The following is a 15,848-nucleotide window of genomic DNA, read 5'->3' as shown; positions in this document are numbered from 1 at the left end:
ATTAAATTCAGACTCTGCCTTTCATTTGTAATAGCAAAGTGAAGTGGCTCAGTCATGTCCGACTCTGCAACCCCATGGACTGTAGCCCACCAGGCTCCTCCGCCCATGGGATTTTCCAGGCAAGAATTCTGGAGTGGGTTGCCATTTCCTTCTCCAGGGGATCTTCCCAATCCAGGTATTGAACCTGAGTCTCCCACACTGCAGGTAGACTCCTTACCATCTGAGCCACTAGGGAAGCCCTGTAATAGTAAGATGTTATGTGAATCTTCTACTCATATTTGTACATGGCTTTTAAATTCAACTCAAATAGATTTGAAAATATGAGTTTTTTTTAGTATGGACATGTTTGGTTCATTATTAATTTTTAATGAATCCTCGCATATTTGACTCCAGAGAAGACGATGGCACCCCACTCCAGTACTCTTGCCTGGAAAATCCCATGGACGGAGGAGCCTGGTAGGCTGCAGTCTATGGGGTTGCACAGAGTCGTACACAACTGAAGTGACTTAGCAGCAGCAGCAGCTTGTATTTGACTAAGATTTGTCTTGGAAAACGTACCCAGCATTCATCTTTATGCTTACATGTCCAAATAGTATTAAAATAAAAATTGCCTTTTCCATTATCTTTTCTCTATATTGCAATACTTTTGTACATGAAATTGTCATCTACAATTTATTATATAAATTACTGTGTTGTGACTTTAATCACCTAACTAGCATGAAAAAAAGAATAAGTGCTGTGTTTGTGCTTACCCTTTATAGTGACTGGTTCTCAGTTTTGAAGATCCTATCTGGTTCTTTGTTAAATGTCAAATTTCCACTTCTCTTTTTGTTCTGATATGGGGATTCCCAACCTTTTGATAACTGCTACGGTTATTATTATTTTATTTTGTGACTCTGGCCATTTCATCCAGGCGACATTTTAAAATAATTAAGTTAAAATTAATTTTAATTTGAGAATTATGTGACACTTCTGAAAATAATTGGTGATAACTTAGAATATTGTCAAACCATGACCAGGAGTCACTTCTTTTTTTTTTTTCCTTAATATTTATATTTATTTGTTTACCTTTGGCTGTGCTGGGTCTCCATTGCTGCTTGGGCTGCTCTCTAGTTGCAGGGCACAGGCTTCTCGTTGCAGTGGTTTCTCTTGTTGCAGAGCACAGGCTCTAGGGCATCTGGGCTTTAGTAGCTGCAGCACGTAGGCTCGGGAGTTGCTTCCTCCTGAGCTCTAGAGCACAAGCTCAGTAGTTGTGTGCACAGGCTTAGCTGCTCCAGGGATGTAGGATCTTCTTGGATCATGGGTTGAACTGGTGTCTCCTGCATTGACACGTGAATTCTTTACCACAGAGCCACTAGGGAAGCCCAGAAGTCACTTCTTTAGTTTATGTTTGCCAGAAACACAAATCTTCATTTGTAGATGAGGCATGTTTGGCAAAGTAAAAAGCAGGCAAGGAAGAGAATGAAACAAAACTTTGCAGAGTTTTACTAAGTTCCAGGCATGCTATTAGATATTTTCACACATGCCAAGTTATTTAATCTTCTGGACCACCCACAATAATGGGTAAAGTCATCCTATTTTCAGATTAGGAAATAAAAACTCAGAGATTTTAATTTATTTGCCCAAGTTGCAAACATAGAAAACATTAATGCTGAGATTGGAATCCAGGCTAACCTGGTTCTAAAGCCTGTGTGCTTTCCACTCCCTTTGTGTTCTCCTAAAACTGGTGTCCCAGTGACACTACAGGCAGTATTGCCACAGCACAGCATGGCTCTGAATGGATTAGGATGGGGATTAGGAGTCCCCACGCGGATTAGGAGTCCATGCCACGTGATGCACAAAATGCTTGTAGGATATGGCAGGCCTACAGTACATGGTTTAGTCCTCAGTCTCCTTAAAGCCTATAATAATATTTCTGATATGATATAAAATCCTTGTTCTAAAGAATATGACTCAGTTTGAACTTTGGATTTATTGTTATTCTCAATTTATTAACATGAATTTTTACTGGAGAAATTATTCTAGAAAATCATAAAACACAAAAAAAGTTGACTAGGGCGGTCCAGTGGTTAAGAATACACTTTGCAAGGCAGGGGACATAGATTCGATCCCTGGTCGGGGAACTAAGATCCCACATGCTGTGGGGCAACTCTGGCCGCATGCTGCAACTACTGAGCCCACGCACGCTAGGCGCATGCTCCACAAGAGACGCCACCGCAAGGAGAAGCCCACCCTAGCAACTGGAGAACCAGCAATAAAGACCCAGTGCAGCCAAAAATAAAATAATCAAATACATTTAAAAAAAGAGTTGACTAGAACACATCCCCCAAATACTTAGGCCCTCATGCATGCCTCTCCAGAAAGGATATAAAACAGCCTATGTAACTACAGTAAAGTTAAATAAAACTTAAAGTGTGAAGAGAAGGGGGAGGAAAAGAAAAATGAGAGGCAAAAATAAAATGACATCAGAAGTGAAGTACATCAGATGAATATTGCACATTTACTGAAACAGGATAAACATTTGGTTACTACACATCCTAATATTTCTTCACCTTCAGTTGGGCTTGTGCAGTTAACCAGATTTATGCAATGTTGGAATTGGAAGGGAGCTCAGAGACCTTTTAATTACTCCTTTACAAATGAAGAAACTGAGGTCTGGTGAGAAACGTTGAAGTAAAAACTCTCATTTTCTTTTCTTAAGTTGCATCTTGAAGAATCCATTTCATCAAATTTTGATTGATACACGTGATTCTCTTGTCCACAATAACCAAAGTACATTTCACATGCCATAGAGAGTTTCCATGGTGGTGATTAACACGAAGGCTAAGAAAAATGGGTGGTATGATGTGTAAACATGTGAACCTCAGGTCTAACTCCAGCCTTTGCTATGTACCAGCTGTGTGTCTTCAGGCAAATTATGTAACCTCACTGAGCTTCATTTTCATCATCTTATAAAATTGAGCTGATGGTAATAGTTGATACTTTAATGACTTGCTGTGAAGACTGAATGAGATTAGGCATGTAGCATAATGATATTTATAATAATTCTTAGCATGGCAGAAATAATCATTATTAATGTTACTTTAAGAAGCCTTTTTATGGTAATTCATTCCAATAATTATATGCTTCTGCTGCTACTGCTAAGTCACTTCAGTCATGTCCGACTCTTTGCAACCCCATGGACTGCAGCCTACCAGGCTCCTCTGTCCATGGGATTTGCCAGGCAAGAGTACTGGAGTGGGATGCCATCGCCTTCTCCAAATTATACGCTAGAGCTATATATTTTTTGACATATCATGAAGCGTTGGTTGAGGGACAATTGGATTAATGTTTTCATTAAATCTTTGAGATGTCTTCTTCAAATTTTAAGTCAGTTCCATAGTGCACTCATATGAAAGGTAGAATCAAGTACTCCAACTGATTTGCCTTGGATATTATAACAGAATCTTCTCTTGCCCTGGCTGTCACGTCTGCTTTTCTTAACTCAGTGTATTTCTCCCTATGAGACTAGAAATCAAATATTAAAACTCCTTCATGTGTAAACAAACGTGATTTTACTAGCACTATTTTATGATGAGTTCAAGTCCATTTGCAGAGCAGGTAGCAAAGAAGAAAACAGAAAGATCTTCAATATTCTTTTAACTCCCCTAGAAAGTTACCCTGTATTAGCCGGAGGAGATGGAGGAATCTGCCATGCATATGCAGCAGGAAAGCCTGTTTTCTGAACCTGAGGGCAATAATGAAACATAGATGGATATGATCTATTTTAATGTAATTCATAATTAATCATTTGTATTGAGAATCAGTTATGAGCTGGGCACTGCTGGCCACTGATAATATAGCGATGAAACAGGTATCGTCCTTGCCCTCCAGCCGTCTTCCAGTCTAGGTGGGAAACCTGGTGGCAGCGCTCACTTCAGTGGAAAAAGGAAATATTCTAAACAAAGTTTCCTTTTTGGGAGCTATGTGTGCCCTGCACTATACTCTAGTTTAGATAGCAAACCAGTGCCTGAGGCTTGAGACTGTCCTTACTTATTTTCGGAATTCCTGCTGGAATATAAGATAAGGAGTCTTTCAATGCAATCTCATAGTACTATAGCCTAAGTAGGTGTCTGTAAGTTACAGTTCAAAAATATTCCCCCACCAAGAGTTTCTGATACCAGGTTTCATGTCAAAGGCAGGAAACAACAATCTCCTTCATGTAGTTCGGAAACTGAAGTGAAACACAGCCAGGGTTCCAACCTGTAGTTGCAGATCTTTCTTCTCTCTCTACCAGCCCCTGCCTCCTTTTGTTGCCCTTTGTCAGAATCTTCTAAGTCCTGGAATTTGTTTGGTCTGAATATCACTAACCCAGAGTTCTTTCTTATGAAGTCAGCATGCTGTCATGAACCTTGAATCTTCTAACTTAATAAGTCTGTGATGTCTACATTAGATAAGTTTCTTTCAATTGCCAATGACAGAAACTAACCCTAGCCAGCCGAACTTCTCTAAAAAAAGATACGGGGAGAAAAGTGGGAATTTTTTGGAAAGATATTCGTATTCCCATTCAAAATTTAAGGGCAAGAGAAACAGAAAGAGACAACAAGGAATCAGCCAAGTGATCATGAGGCTACTCTGAAGCTTTCAGCACATTGAAATACCTGCCTTCCTCATGCTCTGATCAACTCAAAACTGTGCCTTCATGGAGTTGCTTCTGAAACCAGCTTTCATGTCAAAGGCAGGAAACAACAGTCTCCTTCGTGAACAGAAACTGAAGTTAGTGAACCATCTCTCCAGAGAAGTGATTAAGCAGATCCCTGGGTCAGTCCAATGAGTGAGTCCAGGTTAGGTGTTTACTGGGGAGAGCTAGGATCTCTGGAGGTCTACCTCTGTGTAAGGGGATGGGATGGTGTTTAGAAAAGAGGAAATCATTGTAAGCCTCGAAGCCATGCCAAGAAGTCCATATATTGGCCCTTTCTTGGGCAGAATGGTTGGCTAAGGAGACATGTCTCTCAGGAGACCAGATTTGTATCAGTGGAAGCTTGAATTTTATAAGTAGCTTGTTATTTTCTTCATGACACCGTTCAAACTAGCCTCACGCATAGTCTTAGTAGTTAAAATTAATATGTCAGTTCTGCTTTCCTGATTGACTCAGTATCATTTACATTAGTTTAGCTACTCATTGATTAAACTTCAGAGGAAGTTTTCAAAATAGAATTTGAGTGCTCCCAGTGGAGATATGGGGCTTCCCTGGTAGCTCAGCTGGTAAAGAACCTGCCTTCAATGAAGGAATCCCCAGTTTGATTCCTGGCTTGGAAAGATCCCCTGGAGAAGGGATAAGCCACCCACTGCAGTGTTCTTGGGCTTCCCTGATGGCTCAGTTGGTAAAGAATCTGCCTGTAATGCTGGAGGCCTGGGTTCAGTCCCTGGGTGGGAAGATCCCCTTGGAGGAGGGCATGGCAACCCACTCCAGTATTCTTGCCTGGAGAATCTCCATGGACAGAGGAGCCTGGCAGGCTACAGTCCATGGGGTCACAAAGAGTCGGACATGACTGAGCAACTAAGCACAGCACAATGGAGATTTGGAGAGCTGAACTTGGGTTTGTTGTCCTGTCCTGTCCTTGCCCTGGCCAAGTTAACTGTGGACCTGGAAGCCTGGTTCATTTCATGTTCTTCCCTGCCTTACACCTGAATTACTGTGGCATTTGTTCATTCATTCATTCACTCATTAAGCTTTCCCTATGTCAGAAACTTTCGGAGAAGGCAATGGCACCCCATTCTAGTACTCTTGCCTGGAAAATCCCATGGACAGAGAGCCTGGTAGGCTGCAGTCCATGGGGTTGCGAAGAGTCAGACATGACTGAGCGACTTCCCTTTCACTTTTCACTTTCATGCATTGGAGAAGGAAATGGCAACCCACTTCAGTGTTCTTGCCTGGAGAATCCCAGGGACGGGGGAGCCTGGTGGGCTGCTGTCTATGGGGTCACACAGAGTCGGACACGACTGAAGTGACTTAGCAGCATGTCAGAAACTGTATCAGGAGGTAGGAATACAAAGATAAATTTGACACCATACCTTCTCTGAAAGGACTCACAGGGCTTGGAAATGTGTGTGTTGGAAACACAACGGCTTTATGGTCCCAAGTGATTACAGCACTGCAGGCTCAGGCAGCAACCCTGGCCCAGAGATCCTTACACTGCAGCACAACAGGACTCTGAGGCTAAGCTTACCACCCAGAAACTGATACTGTAGTAAACAGAATAATGATGCCTCCCCACTTCAAAGGTGTTCATATCCCTCCCTGGAAGTATAAATGCTATGTTACATGGCAAAAAGGAATTAAATTTGCTGATAGAATTAAGGCTACTAATTATCTGACTTGGAGATGCAGAGCTTATCCTGGATTGCCCAGGAGCATCCACTATGATCACAGTGGTCCTTATAAGATGGAAGCAGAGAAGGAGACCTGGAGAGACAGCAGCATGAGAAGGACCTGACCCACTGCTGCTGGCTTTAAAGATGGAGGAACGGAGCCGCCAATCAAGGAATGCGGGCAGCCTACAGAAGCTAGAAAAGGCAAGGGAAAGGATGGTCTCTGAGAGCCTCCAAAAGGAAAGCAGTTCTGCCAATACCTTCCCTTTAAATTATGAGACCCACTTCAGACTTCTGACCTCCAGAACTCTAGGATAATCAAGTCAAGTTACGTCACTATATTTGTGATGATTTGTTACAGCAGCAATCAGTTCACTTCAGTTCAGTGGCTCAGCCATGTCCGACTCTTTTCAACCCCATGAACTGCAGCACGCCAGGCCTCCCTGTCCATCACCAACTCCTGGAATTCACTCAAACCCACGTCCATTGTATCGGTGATGCCATCCAGCCATCTCATCCTCCGTTGTCCTCTTCTCCTCCTGCCCTTGATCTTTCCCAGCATCAGGGTCTTTTCAAATGAGTCAGCTCTCTGCATCAGGTGGCCCAAGTATTGGAGCTTCAGCTTCAACATCATAGGAAACTAGTATAAGCAAGTATATACCTGGGTGATGCTTGGTTCTATGCAAAAGGACAGGATTGACCAGGGGCATCTTTCTAGGGCATCATTTAAAATATTATTTTCATATTAAGCATATGAATAGGATAATAATTTAGCATCAACTTTGAATTTGAATGGCAACCCTCTCCAGTATTCTTGCCTGGAAAATCCCATGGACAGAGGAGCTTGGCAGTCCACAGTCCTGGGATTGCAAAGAGTCGGACACAACTGAGCGACTTCACGTCACTTGAAGATGAAGCACAAGATTTCGCATTTCTTTTCTAATCTGTGAGCTGCATTGAGACCTGAGCTCCGGTCTTCTCCTCCACTGTCAGACGGAAGTGTTCAGAGGCGTCTGTCTGAGTGCTATAGTCAGTGACTCTCTAGACTACTGCCATGGTTATTCTTAGCACATAGTTCCATTTAGGTCTTTTTTACCTAATTTTAAAATCCATGTTCCCAAAGATGGCGCTCACTGGAATTTCACTTAAGAATTTAAAAATATATCAGAACGTAACAACATCTAACATTTTTATAACCCTTTCACAAGCCCGTCTTTATTTGGAGCTTAAAACAGCTTCATGAAGAAAGGGTAATCATTCTCACTTGTCAGAGGAAGAAAGAGAAGCTTGGAATAGAATGTCCAAAGCAACAGGGGCTAAGTGCCATGGTGGCTCTTTCCACAAAGCCAGGGTGGCTGCCAGAAAGTGTTTCTCTCAGGCAGGTCCCTGAGTAACTGGTCCCCAGTTCAGCAAGCCTCTGCCGTGTCACAGCTGCATCCATACGGGCCCTGCACAACGGCTGCTCTGGGTTTAGGTGTTGCTGCTTTCACTATGACTGTAAACCTGTAACCGGCCCCTCGTCCCAAGATGACTGGATCTGTTCTCATGAAAGAATCTCCTCAACAGAAAGGAGTGCAGGCAGTGTGCAAGAGCAGGACTGGGCCTTCTGAGAACTGCAAAAGCAACTTTTCACTGTGATCCCAGTGCTCCCGAGATGAGTTGGGTGCAGAGCGAGGAGGAGGCCACTGTTTGGGGTCCCCCTCTTTGGCTGTTCTCAGTGACCCTTTCACTTTCCAGCAGGGCCTTATCTGGGCCCCTGTGTCAGAAGACATTGTTCTGTTTTTGCAGTCAGTTCACTGTCTCTACTCAAATCTCATAGAAAGATTTTGCTTTGTTTGTAGGTTTATCATTATTATGTTTTTTTTTTTTTTTTTAACTGCAGAAGAGGTATTTTCCTTTCCTTGTTGCGTCTTTTTCACTCCAATTCAAAGTCTATACTTTCTGTGAGCTTTCTGTCACCCATCAAAGAAGATTTCCCTGACCTGATATAAATACCACGCTACCCAGAGCCCTTTCTCTTTTCACTCTTCATTCCTTCACTTTGCTTTGTTAGGGTTTTCATAACAATTCTCTGACTTCTCTTTTTTTCCCAAAATGTTTCTGTCTCTGTGGCCATGAGAGTGAATGCTGTGTCTCCTTGGTCTGCTGCTATATCCCCTGGGCCTACACAAGTGCCTGGCACTCAGGAGAGCTCAGGAAATATGTATTGAATCAACTACTGAAATCTTTGCATCTCACCCAGTGTCTGGTACAATCCTGGACCTTCCGTATGAAAGACCCAAGTGAAAAAAAAAACAAAAACCCAAGAAGCCAGAGCAAAAGGGAGAAAACCCTTAACTTACTCTTTTTGTAGTCACTTTCTAGTTTCTCATTGACTGATTGATCAGGGGAAGGGAAGGATGCAGAAGGGGGAAATATCAGTGTTGAGTTGAAAGCTCTCAGCCCCCAATACCTGGCCCCCACAGGCTGGGGGTGGGGTGGGCTTTTTCTGCCTGGACCACCTCCTTCACATGGAAGTGAAGGTAATTACACAGTGGCCTTAGCCTATTCACTTCATATCCACCAAAGAAAAGCAAAGCCTTCTTTTCCTTCAGCTGTCAATGGGGTGGTAGGAGACAGTAGGGAAAATGCTATGAGCTCATATTTTTTAGGTCCATGGATTTGTTACAAGCTGTTCTGAAAATAGTACAAAGTAGAACAGTGGAATAAATCCTCCTATACCTGGTACATTGTGTGGTTTTGTTTGCACAACTTTTATAAAGCCCACCTGGAAAACCAACAGTTATTGCTAAGGTCTAATGGAGTCTAATGGTGTTGCCTCCCCTAGGAAAACATTTCTAGAGCATTCTATAGAACTGCACTTCTTATGCATGATCTTTTTTGTCTCTGTGGTACTTTTTATACCCTGCCACCTACAGACATCTCTCCTAAAAAGCAGAGTTACCACATGCACAACCAGTATGCTTGGTTCACACTGCCGACGGTGGTTTCATCACCCTATTCAGTTAAATGACTATATTCATGGCTAATTCTGTCCTAGACTAGAAGGGCAGAAATTATCTCACAATGCTTTATATCTCCAGTGTTCAGTTTAACAGCCTGGAATGTAGTTTGTACTTGATAAATGTTGAGACAGTGAGTCAGTGAATCCGTATAAAACAAGAAACTTTATGATCCAGGCACAGTGATCTGGTGTTAGCATTTGGACTCTCTTTTTGGGGCTTATATTCGATTTTTTTTTTTTTTTTTTTGGTCTACATGCAGGCACTCTGATTGTTCTGAAACACCCCTATCCCAAAAAAGTGGAAGAACCATCCATTTATGAATCCGTCCGGGTTCACACAGCAATGCAGACGGGAAGATCAGAAAATGACCTGGTGCCCACTGCGCCTTCTGTAAGTGGCCATCCATCTGCCCACCGGGCTCACTGTCCAAAAGCAATAACATGCAATAAGTTACACACATTTTACAGTACTTTTGTTCACATAAAATTCTACCTTGGGATATAAAACTGGAAAAGGAACGTAAAGTTCTAAGCCTATGGCTCATGTGGTCCAGGGTAAAGTGTAAAAAAAAAAAAAAAAATTAAAATGCGATAGTGATAGGATTTTAAAGATTTCAAAAATGGCACTTAAATCCTGTCCTTACTTCACCAAACAAGTTCATGGTAGAATGTGCAAAAGATGTTTATGGTCACACAGTTGTCTAAACGGTTATTCTATAAATTCATTAAAAAAAAAAAAAAAGTTATTTTACATTTCAACTTTCTCTGGAAGAAAAAGCTTCTCCACCTTTACTATAAATTCTCAGGATATTATTTTCTTCCCTGGCCTTTTTATTGCTTATGTTTTTCCTTCACTAAATGAAGGATCCAGACAGAAGCATTTGGACTCCTTTGTAGCATGTGAGCCATTGTCCACTTTCAGTGCAGTGGGGGCTTTCATTGCTCTCTTTGGAGTCCACTGACATTTGTTCTGTGAGCTGTGACCCTGCAAAGATTCCTCTCCAGCACCTTCTTCCCTTCACTGTGCCCAGGGCGCCCTGATTCCTTTCCTCTTTCTCATTGGCTGCATGCTCTCCTATAAGGTATCTGGCTGTGTCCTCATGATAAAGAGGATCACACCTAAATGAAATGTCAAGCATTAGTTCTAGATAGCAATCATTATACGTATTTAGCTATAGATTAAATGAAAACATGCATGACTTTTTTGTCTCTGCGGCCGTACTTCTACCCTGCCACCAGAGACATCTCTCCTGAGAAGCAGATTTACCGTGACTTCCAGCGTAACAGTTTTCGGCGGATGGCCACTGTCTTCATCCGCCTGGATCCTCCTCTTCTCCCTGGCCTGACCTTATGCTTCTGTCCCACATTCACGCTGGAAGACCCCGCGTTTCTGAATGCTCCTCCTTTCCTCCCTGCATCTGAAACCCTGCCGACATCTCTGCTGTTCCCTCATCCTTAGAGGCTTGCATCTGGAATCAGTCTCTTCCAGAAAGCCCTCTTGACCCCTTCTAGCTTCCTCTAACACCCAGTCCTCTGTGCATGCTCTGCTCACCTTTATCCTAGAATCATCGGACAGGAGGCTGGCTACCTGCACGGAGTCCCCCCTTCCCAGGAGCCTGAGACTTTACCCGGAACTGGAATCATAATCAGTAGCTTTATAGGCTAATCAGGTTCACGACACATTACATTGTTACTACACTACGTCCACTCAAAAATAAAAATCCTGGAAATTGGCTGAGGAAGATGTTTTAGCTTTTTCACAAAGGGACGTAGAAGACCTCTGAACTAGAGAAACTTAGGAACGCAAGACAGTAAATAGTCTCAAGTCGAAACAGACCAGACAATACATCATGATCCAACCAAGTCTTTGTTTTCCGGTCGACTGTGCTTTTCCGGGAGAAGGCAATGGCACCCCACTCCAGTACTGTTGCCCGGAAAATCCCATGGATGGAGGAGCCTGGTGGGCTGCAGTCCATGGGGTCGCTAAGAGTCAGACACGACTGAGTGACTTCACTTTCACTTTCCACTTTCATGCATTGGAGAAGGAAATGGCAACCCACTCCAGTGTTCTTGCCTGGAGAATCCCAGGGACAGAGAAGCCTGGCAGGCTGCAGTCCATGGGGTCGCACAGAGTCGGACACGACTGAAGCGACTTGGCAGTACTCTTCCTGTCCTTTCTCTTCACCATCCTACCCCACCACCAATCACTTCACCATCATTTTCATTTGTACTCTCAGTTTTACTTTACATTCTTCTCTGTTACCTTCCCCTAAAGATATCCACTCAAGGTCGATCAAACCAGACCCTACTGCGTGCGTCCTTTTTCAATAGTAGAATGCAGATAAGACCGCACTTGTGGAGTTGGTGTGAGCATGAGACATGGGGCATACTTAGGTAGAAACAACCTTCTTGGGATCAAATTCTGCAAGCTTTATTGCTTGCCTCCTTTGCCCACTCCAGGTGTCAGATGGACTCACCTGCCCAAGGATCCAGCAATGAACATACGCAGGTTCTGCATAATGGCATTTTAAAAACAGTGCTGGAATTCCCTGGGGGTCCAGTAGCTTGGGGGTCCTATAGTTAGGACTCAGCCGTTTTCACTGCCCAGGCTGGGTTCAATCCCTGATCAAGCAACTAAGATTCTGCAGGCCAGGGACAAGGCCAAAATTAACTAATTAAAAAAAATGAAACAATGGTGAGTGGATAAGTTGAAAATGTCTTCACTCACACTGTATAATGATAAGTCCATGACATTTGTTGTGCATTGATATGGACAGAAAACTAGAAAGATTTTCTAGTGGATTCTTGTGTCACAGTACTCCTCACTACGGAATGAACCAGCCAGCTGGGGAACAGTCACCATCTTATCAGGGACTCTCTTCCCCTGGCTGAACACAGGAGTTCACAGCTTTGATTGAGAGCTTGCTTCTGGGCTTCTGCCTGCTCTTGTGGAGATGCCCTTCTTGCACAAGCACTGGCAGTGGAGGAAGGTGATTAAGTACTATTTACAGGAAAAAGAACTTCTTGCTTGAAGTGAAAATGAAAATAGGTGTCCTATCACCCAGAAATGTAGATGCTTCTGTAAAACTGTTTACCATCCTTTGGCAACTGCATTTGGGGAAATGATTGTTTATATATTTCATACACAACATGGAGTTGGGCTTCTGAGATAGGATGAATTTAATTAATTCGTTTGCTTAGCAAACTTTTTAAGAAAGTGCCTACAATGCACTGAGGACTGTTTTAAGCACTGGAGGGTTGGCAATAAATTAGGCAAATGCTCTGCCCTCATTGAGCTCACACTGTAGTAGGGGGATCATGACAATCATCAACAGAATTCTAACCCAGATTCTAATAGGAAATTAGCATTGATGCAGTGCCACACTCCCATCCACAGATCCCATTTAGGCGTCAGTCATCAGTTTTCTTAGTAAGGCGCCTTAGAGCATAAGGATGCAATCCAAAATCACAAGTTGCCTTTATCTGTCCCGCCTCTTGAGTAGGCTTCATTCTGGAACACGTCCTCAGTTTATCCCACCTGATGGCTTTTGACTAAAATTAAGGCAGGCAGGGCTTCCCAGGTGGTGCTAGTGGTAAAGAACTTGTCTGACAATGCAGGAGACATAAGAGATGCTGGTTCGATCCCTAAATCAGGGAAGATACCCCGGAGTAGGAAATGGCTACCCACTCCAGTATTCTTGGCTGGAAAATTCCATGGACAGAGGATCATGGAGGGCTACAGTCCATCGGGCTGCAAAGAGTTGGCCATGACTGGCATGAGCACACACAAGGCAGGCAGATAGAAAGGATGATAGCCGGACTAATGCTTTAATTTTAAAATATTTAGGTTGTTTCCAATTTGGGGCTATTAACTCTCTTCTTCTAGATGAGAAGACTTAAAAAATAAATCTGCTGCTGTATAGATATTTCCTTTCTTACCTCCCAAGACCATAAATAAAATTGGTATGCTCAGCTCTTTTCTCTGCAGCCTTTCACTTATCTATCAAAACCTTAGAAAAATACTAGATTTATCATATGTTGTTTGGATGGAGGTAAGATGGAGTCAGTAGCATGATTTCTTAGTGTGATTTCAATTCTATCAGTATCTTCCACAAAATAATTTATCTTTATTTTGCCTCTGTAGACTCAATAATCCAAAATGGTAATTTTTTTCTGTTTCCATAATATAATATCCAAACTCAATTCAGTCAGTTCAATTTCTTCTAATGTCAAAATGAATCAAATTGATTATTCAATATCATATTCACCAATGCTATTAAACATTATTTAAATGAATACCTGGGAATTTCATTGTTACTTCAATGCCCTAAGAATTTTAAAGGAAGTGGTCATAGTCATATGTTATTTCTGGCTTTAAATCTTTATTTTGATGGTTGCTGTTCCTCTTTTTCCTTGGTAGGGAGAATTCATCTCAGGAACAAATACTGTGGAAACTCCCATGAAAAAACATTGACATCAATCAAATCATTTCCCAATTTTTATTCATTTTTTTCTTACTAATATAAGATGTATTATGATATCATAGAACAAAATAGCCTACCATGAATCTAATTTCTTCAGGAACGTATGAATTTTGACATTTTTTCACCTGAGGGTCCTGGTTTTATGCAAATTGCTATTCATACTGTTCCCACCATTCCTTATACTTCATAGGTGCCAGCAATGTGTCATACTGTTACCCTTGAATTATTGATAGGTGAGATAAAAGAAATGACTCATTCTTACTTTAAATCCTTTCCGGATGAATTAAGTCTAAATAGATATGCACTCTTGAGAGTCTATCCCATGGAATATAGGTCTCAAGAGATAGTCTGTGAAAAAAACAAAGGGGTGGGGTTGGAGAATTATATGATAAATTGTAGAAAACGTGCTTTCTAATTCACAAAGCAGTTTAGCAGAATACAGACTCCGGGAAGTAGAGAAATACCTCTTCTTTGCTTTATCCAAAGTTGCCCATGTCCTGAGCTTATGGCAGTGTGTGTGCCCGTGTTTATGTACATAACACCCCAGCAACAATCCGAGCAGCTGGGATGCACAGACATCCTTTGCCCAATGCAGCCTCTTAGAAATGGTATAGCTTATATAACCTGGCTGACTGCAAAGTGCTAACTCACGTCAGAGGAGAATCTGTGCACTGTTCTCTGTTGCTGCAAAATCACATCGGACAATCTGGTCTGAAAACAGTCTTTACCACACGGGAAGGATTTTCAAGTGCCTCAATGAAGAAGGAAAGGCAATTACTAAAGATCAAAGGCAAATTCGTTTCATTTTAAAATAGGACAGAAATAGACAAATTCAAGTTGTGATAGTCCTGGGCTTCATTTGAGTGTTTATTTCTTTTTCAGCTGGGCACCAAAGAAGGCTACCTCACCAAACAGGGTGGTCTGGTCAAGGTAAGGAAGCATGTGGCCTCCAGCATCAGCCACAAAGAGAGAGAACGCATCCTGGGGGCTCAGTTCTCATTTTGACTTTTAAAAAGCAGAACTGCCTACTCATTTTGACCCAGCTATAACATTTACCTGTTTACAGAATTCATTTTGATGGCTAATGTTAGTCAAAATTCTATAAAATCACTTGACTATTCTTTGGCAAAGTGACATGTATGAAAATAGCCTACCTATCATTAATACTCAAAACTTAAAATCCTTTTGATGCAACAATTGAGGATTAAAGTAGCAAATTAACTCTAGCACATATCTTTTTTTTATTCAATAATTTTTTTACCATCTCAATCATTTTCTAAGCCTTTAATTTTATATTGGGATATAGCCAATTAACAATGTTATGGTAGTCTCAGGTGAACAGCAAAGGAACTCAGCCATTCATATACATGTATCCATCCTCCCCCAAACTCCCCTCCCATCCAGGCTGTCATATAACATTGAGCAGAGTTCCATGTCTAGTACATACCTTTGCCTTTTAAGAATTTTTTTTAGTTAAAAAAAAGTCAAAATTTTATGAAATGTTTACTTAACAGTAGACAAAAAAAAAAAAGAACAACAGGCCAACCATCTCACTGGTACTAATGTAACTATCTTATAAAATCCCAAATAAAACAAAATTTAGGACTTTACTAGTTGGGAGGTATTCAACTGTTTTGTTTATGTGACTGTACCTTTAAAGGTACTCAATTTCATATTCATGGGCTAAGAAGGCCTTCATGGAGTGTCTGTTCTTTCTCATTTAAAGTGTCAGGGCACTGAATCTCTCAAGGGTACTGGCCTGCTTGAATTTAACCTAAATATTTAGTTATTTTGTCCCGACTCAAGTGTATTGTTCCTGGGAAGAGGAAGTATTCATGTTCGTAGCATTATTTTTAAATCCACTGTTACTTCCTTTAATTGGGAACATTGCCACCAAAGATGATGAGCGTTCAGTTAGTACAGAAGAAGGAGACCAAAAAAAAAAAAGGGAGACAGAGGGTAACAAGACAGTGGGTAACATTTTTCCACCAATGACCTGGAATTTCTAG

General features: G+C 41.7%; 1 protein-coding gene across 6 annotated transcripts in view; it reads left to right on the top strand.

Moving 5' to 3' along the window:
* DAPP1 (dual adaptor of phosphotyrosine and 3-phosphoinositides 1) overlaps positions 1–15,848 on the top strand; it is a 97,320-nt gene that overhangs the window by 33,292 nt on the left and 48,180 nt on the right. For 5 of the 6 annotated variants that reach the window (XM_019962398.2, XM_070791154.1, XM_070791155.1 and 2 more), the window contains exons 4-5: positions 9,616–9,746; positions 14,722–14,769. In XM_019962398.2, coding sequence (XP_019817957.1) covers positions 9,616–9,746; positions 14,722–14,769 — 179 coding nt within the window. The remainder of the gene's footprint in view (positions 1–9,615; positions 9,747–14,721; positions 14,770–15,848) is intronic. The other variant, XM_070791156.1, reaches the window with a different exon arrangement.

The sequence above is a fragment of the Bos indicus genome, chromosome 6 (genome assembly GCF_029378745.1).
Source record: "Bos indicus isolate NIAB-ARS_2022 breed Sahiwal x Tharparkar chromosome 6, NIAB-ARS_B.indTharparkar_mat_pri_1.0, whole genome shotgun sequence".
Lineage (NCBI taxonomy): Eukaryota > Metazoa > Chordata > Mammalia > Artiodactyla > Bovidae > Bos > Bos indicus.
Note: the sequence above shows the minus strand (reverse complement) of the source record. Positions and strands in the feature narration are given on the sequence as shown.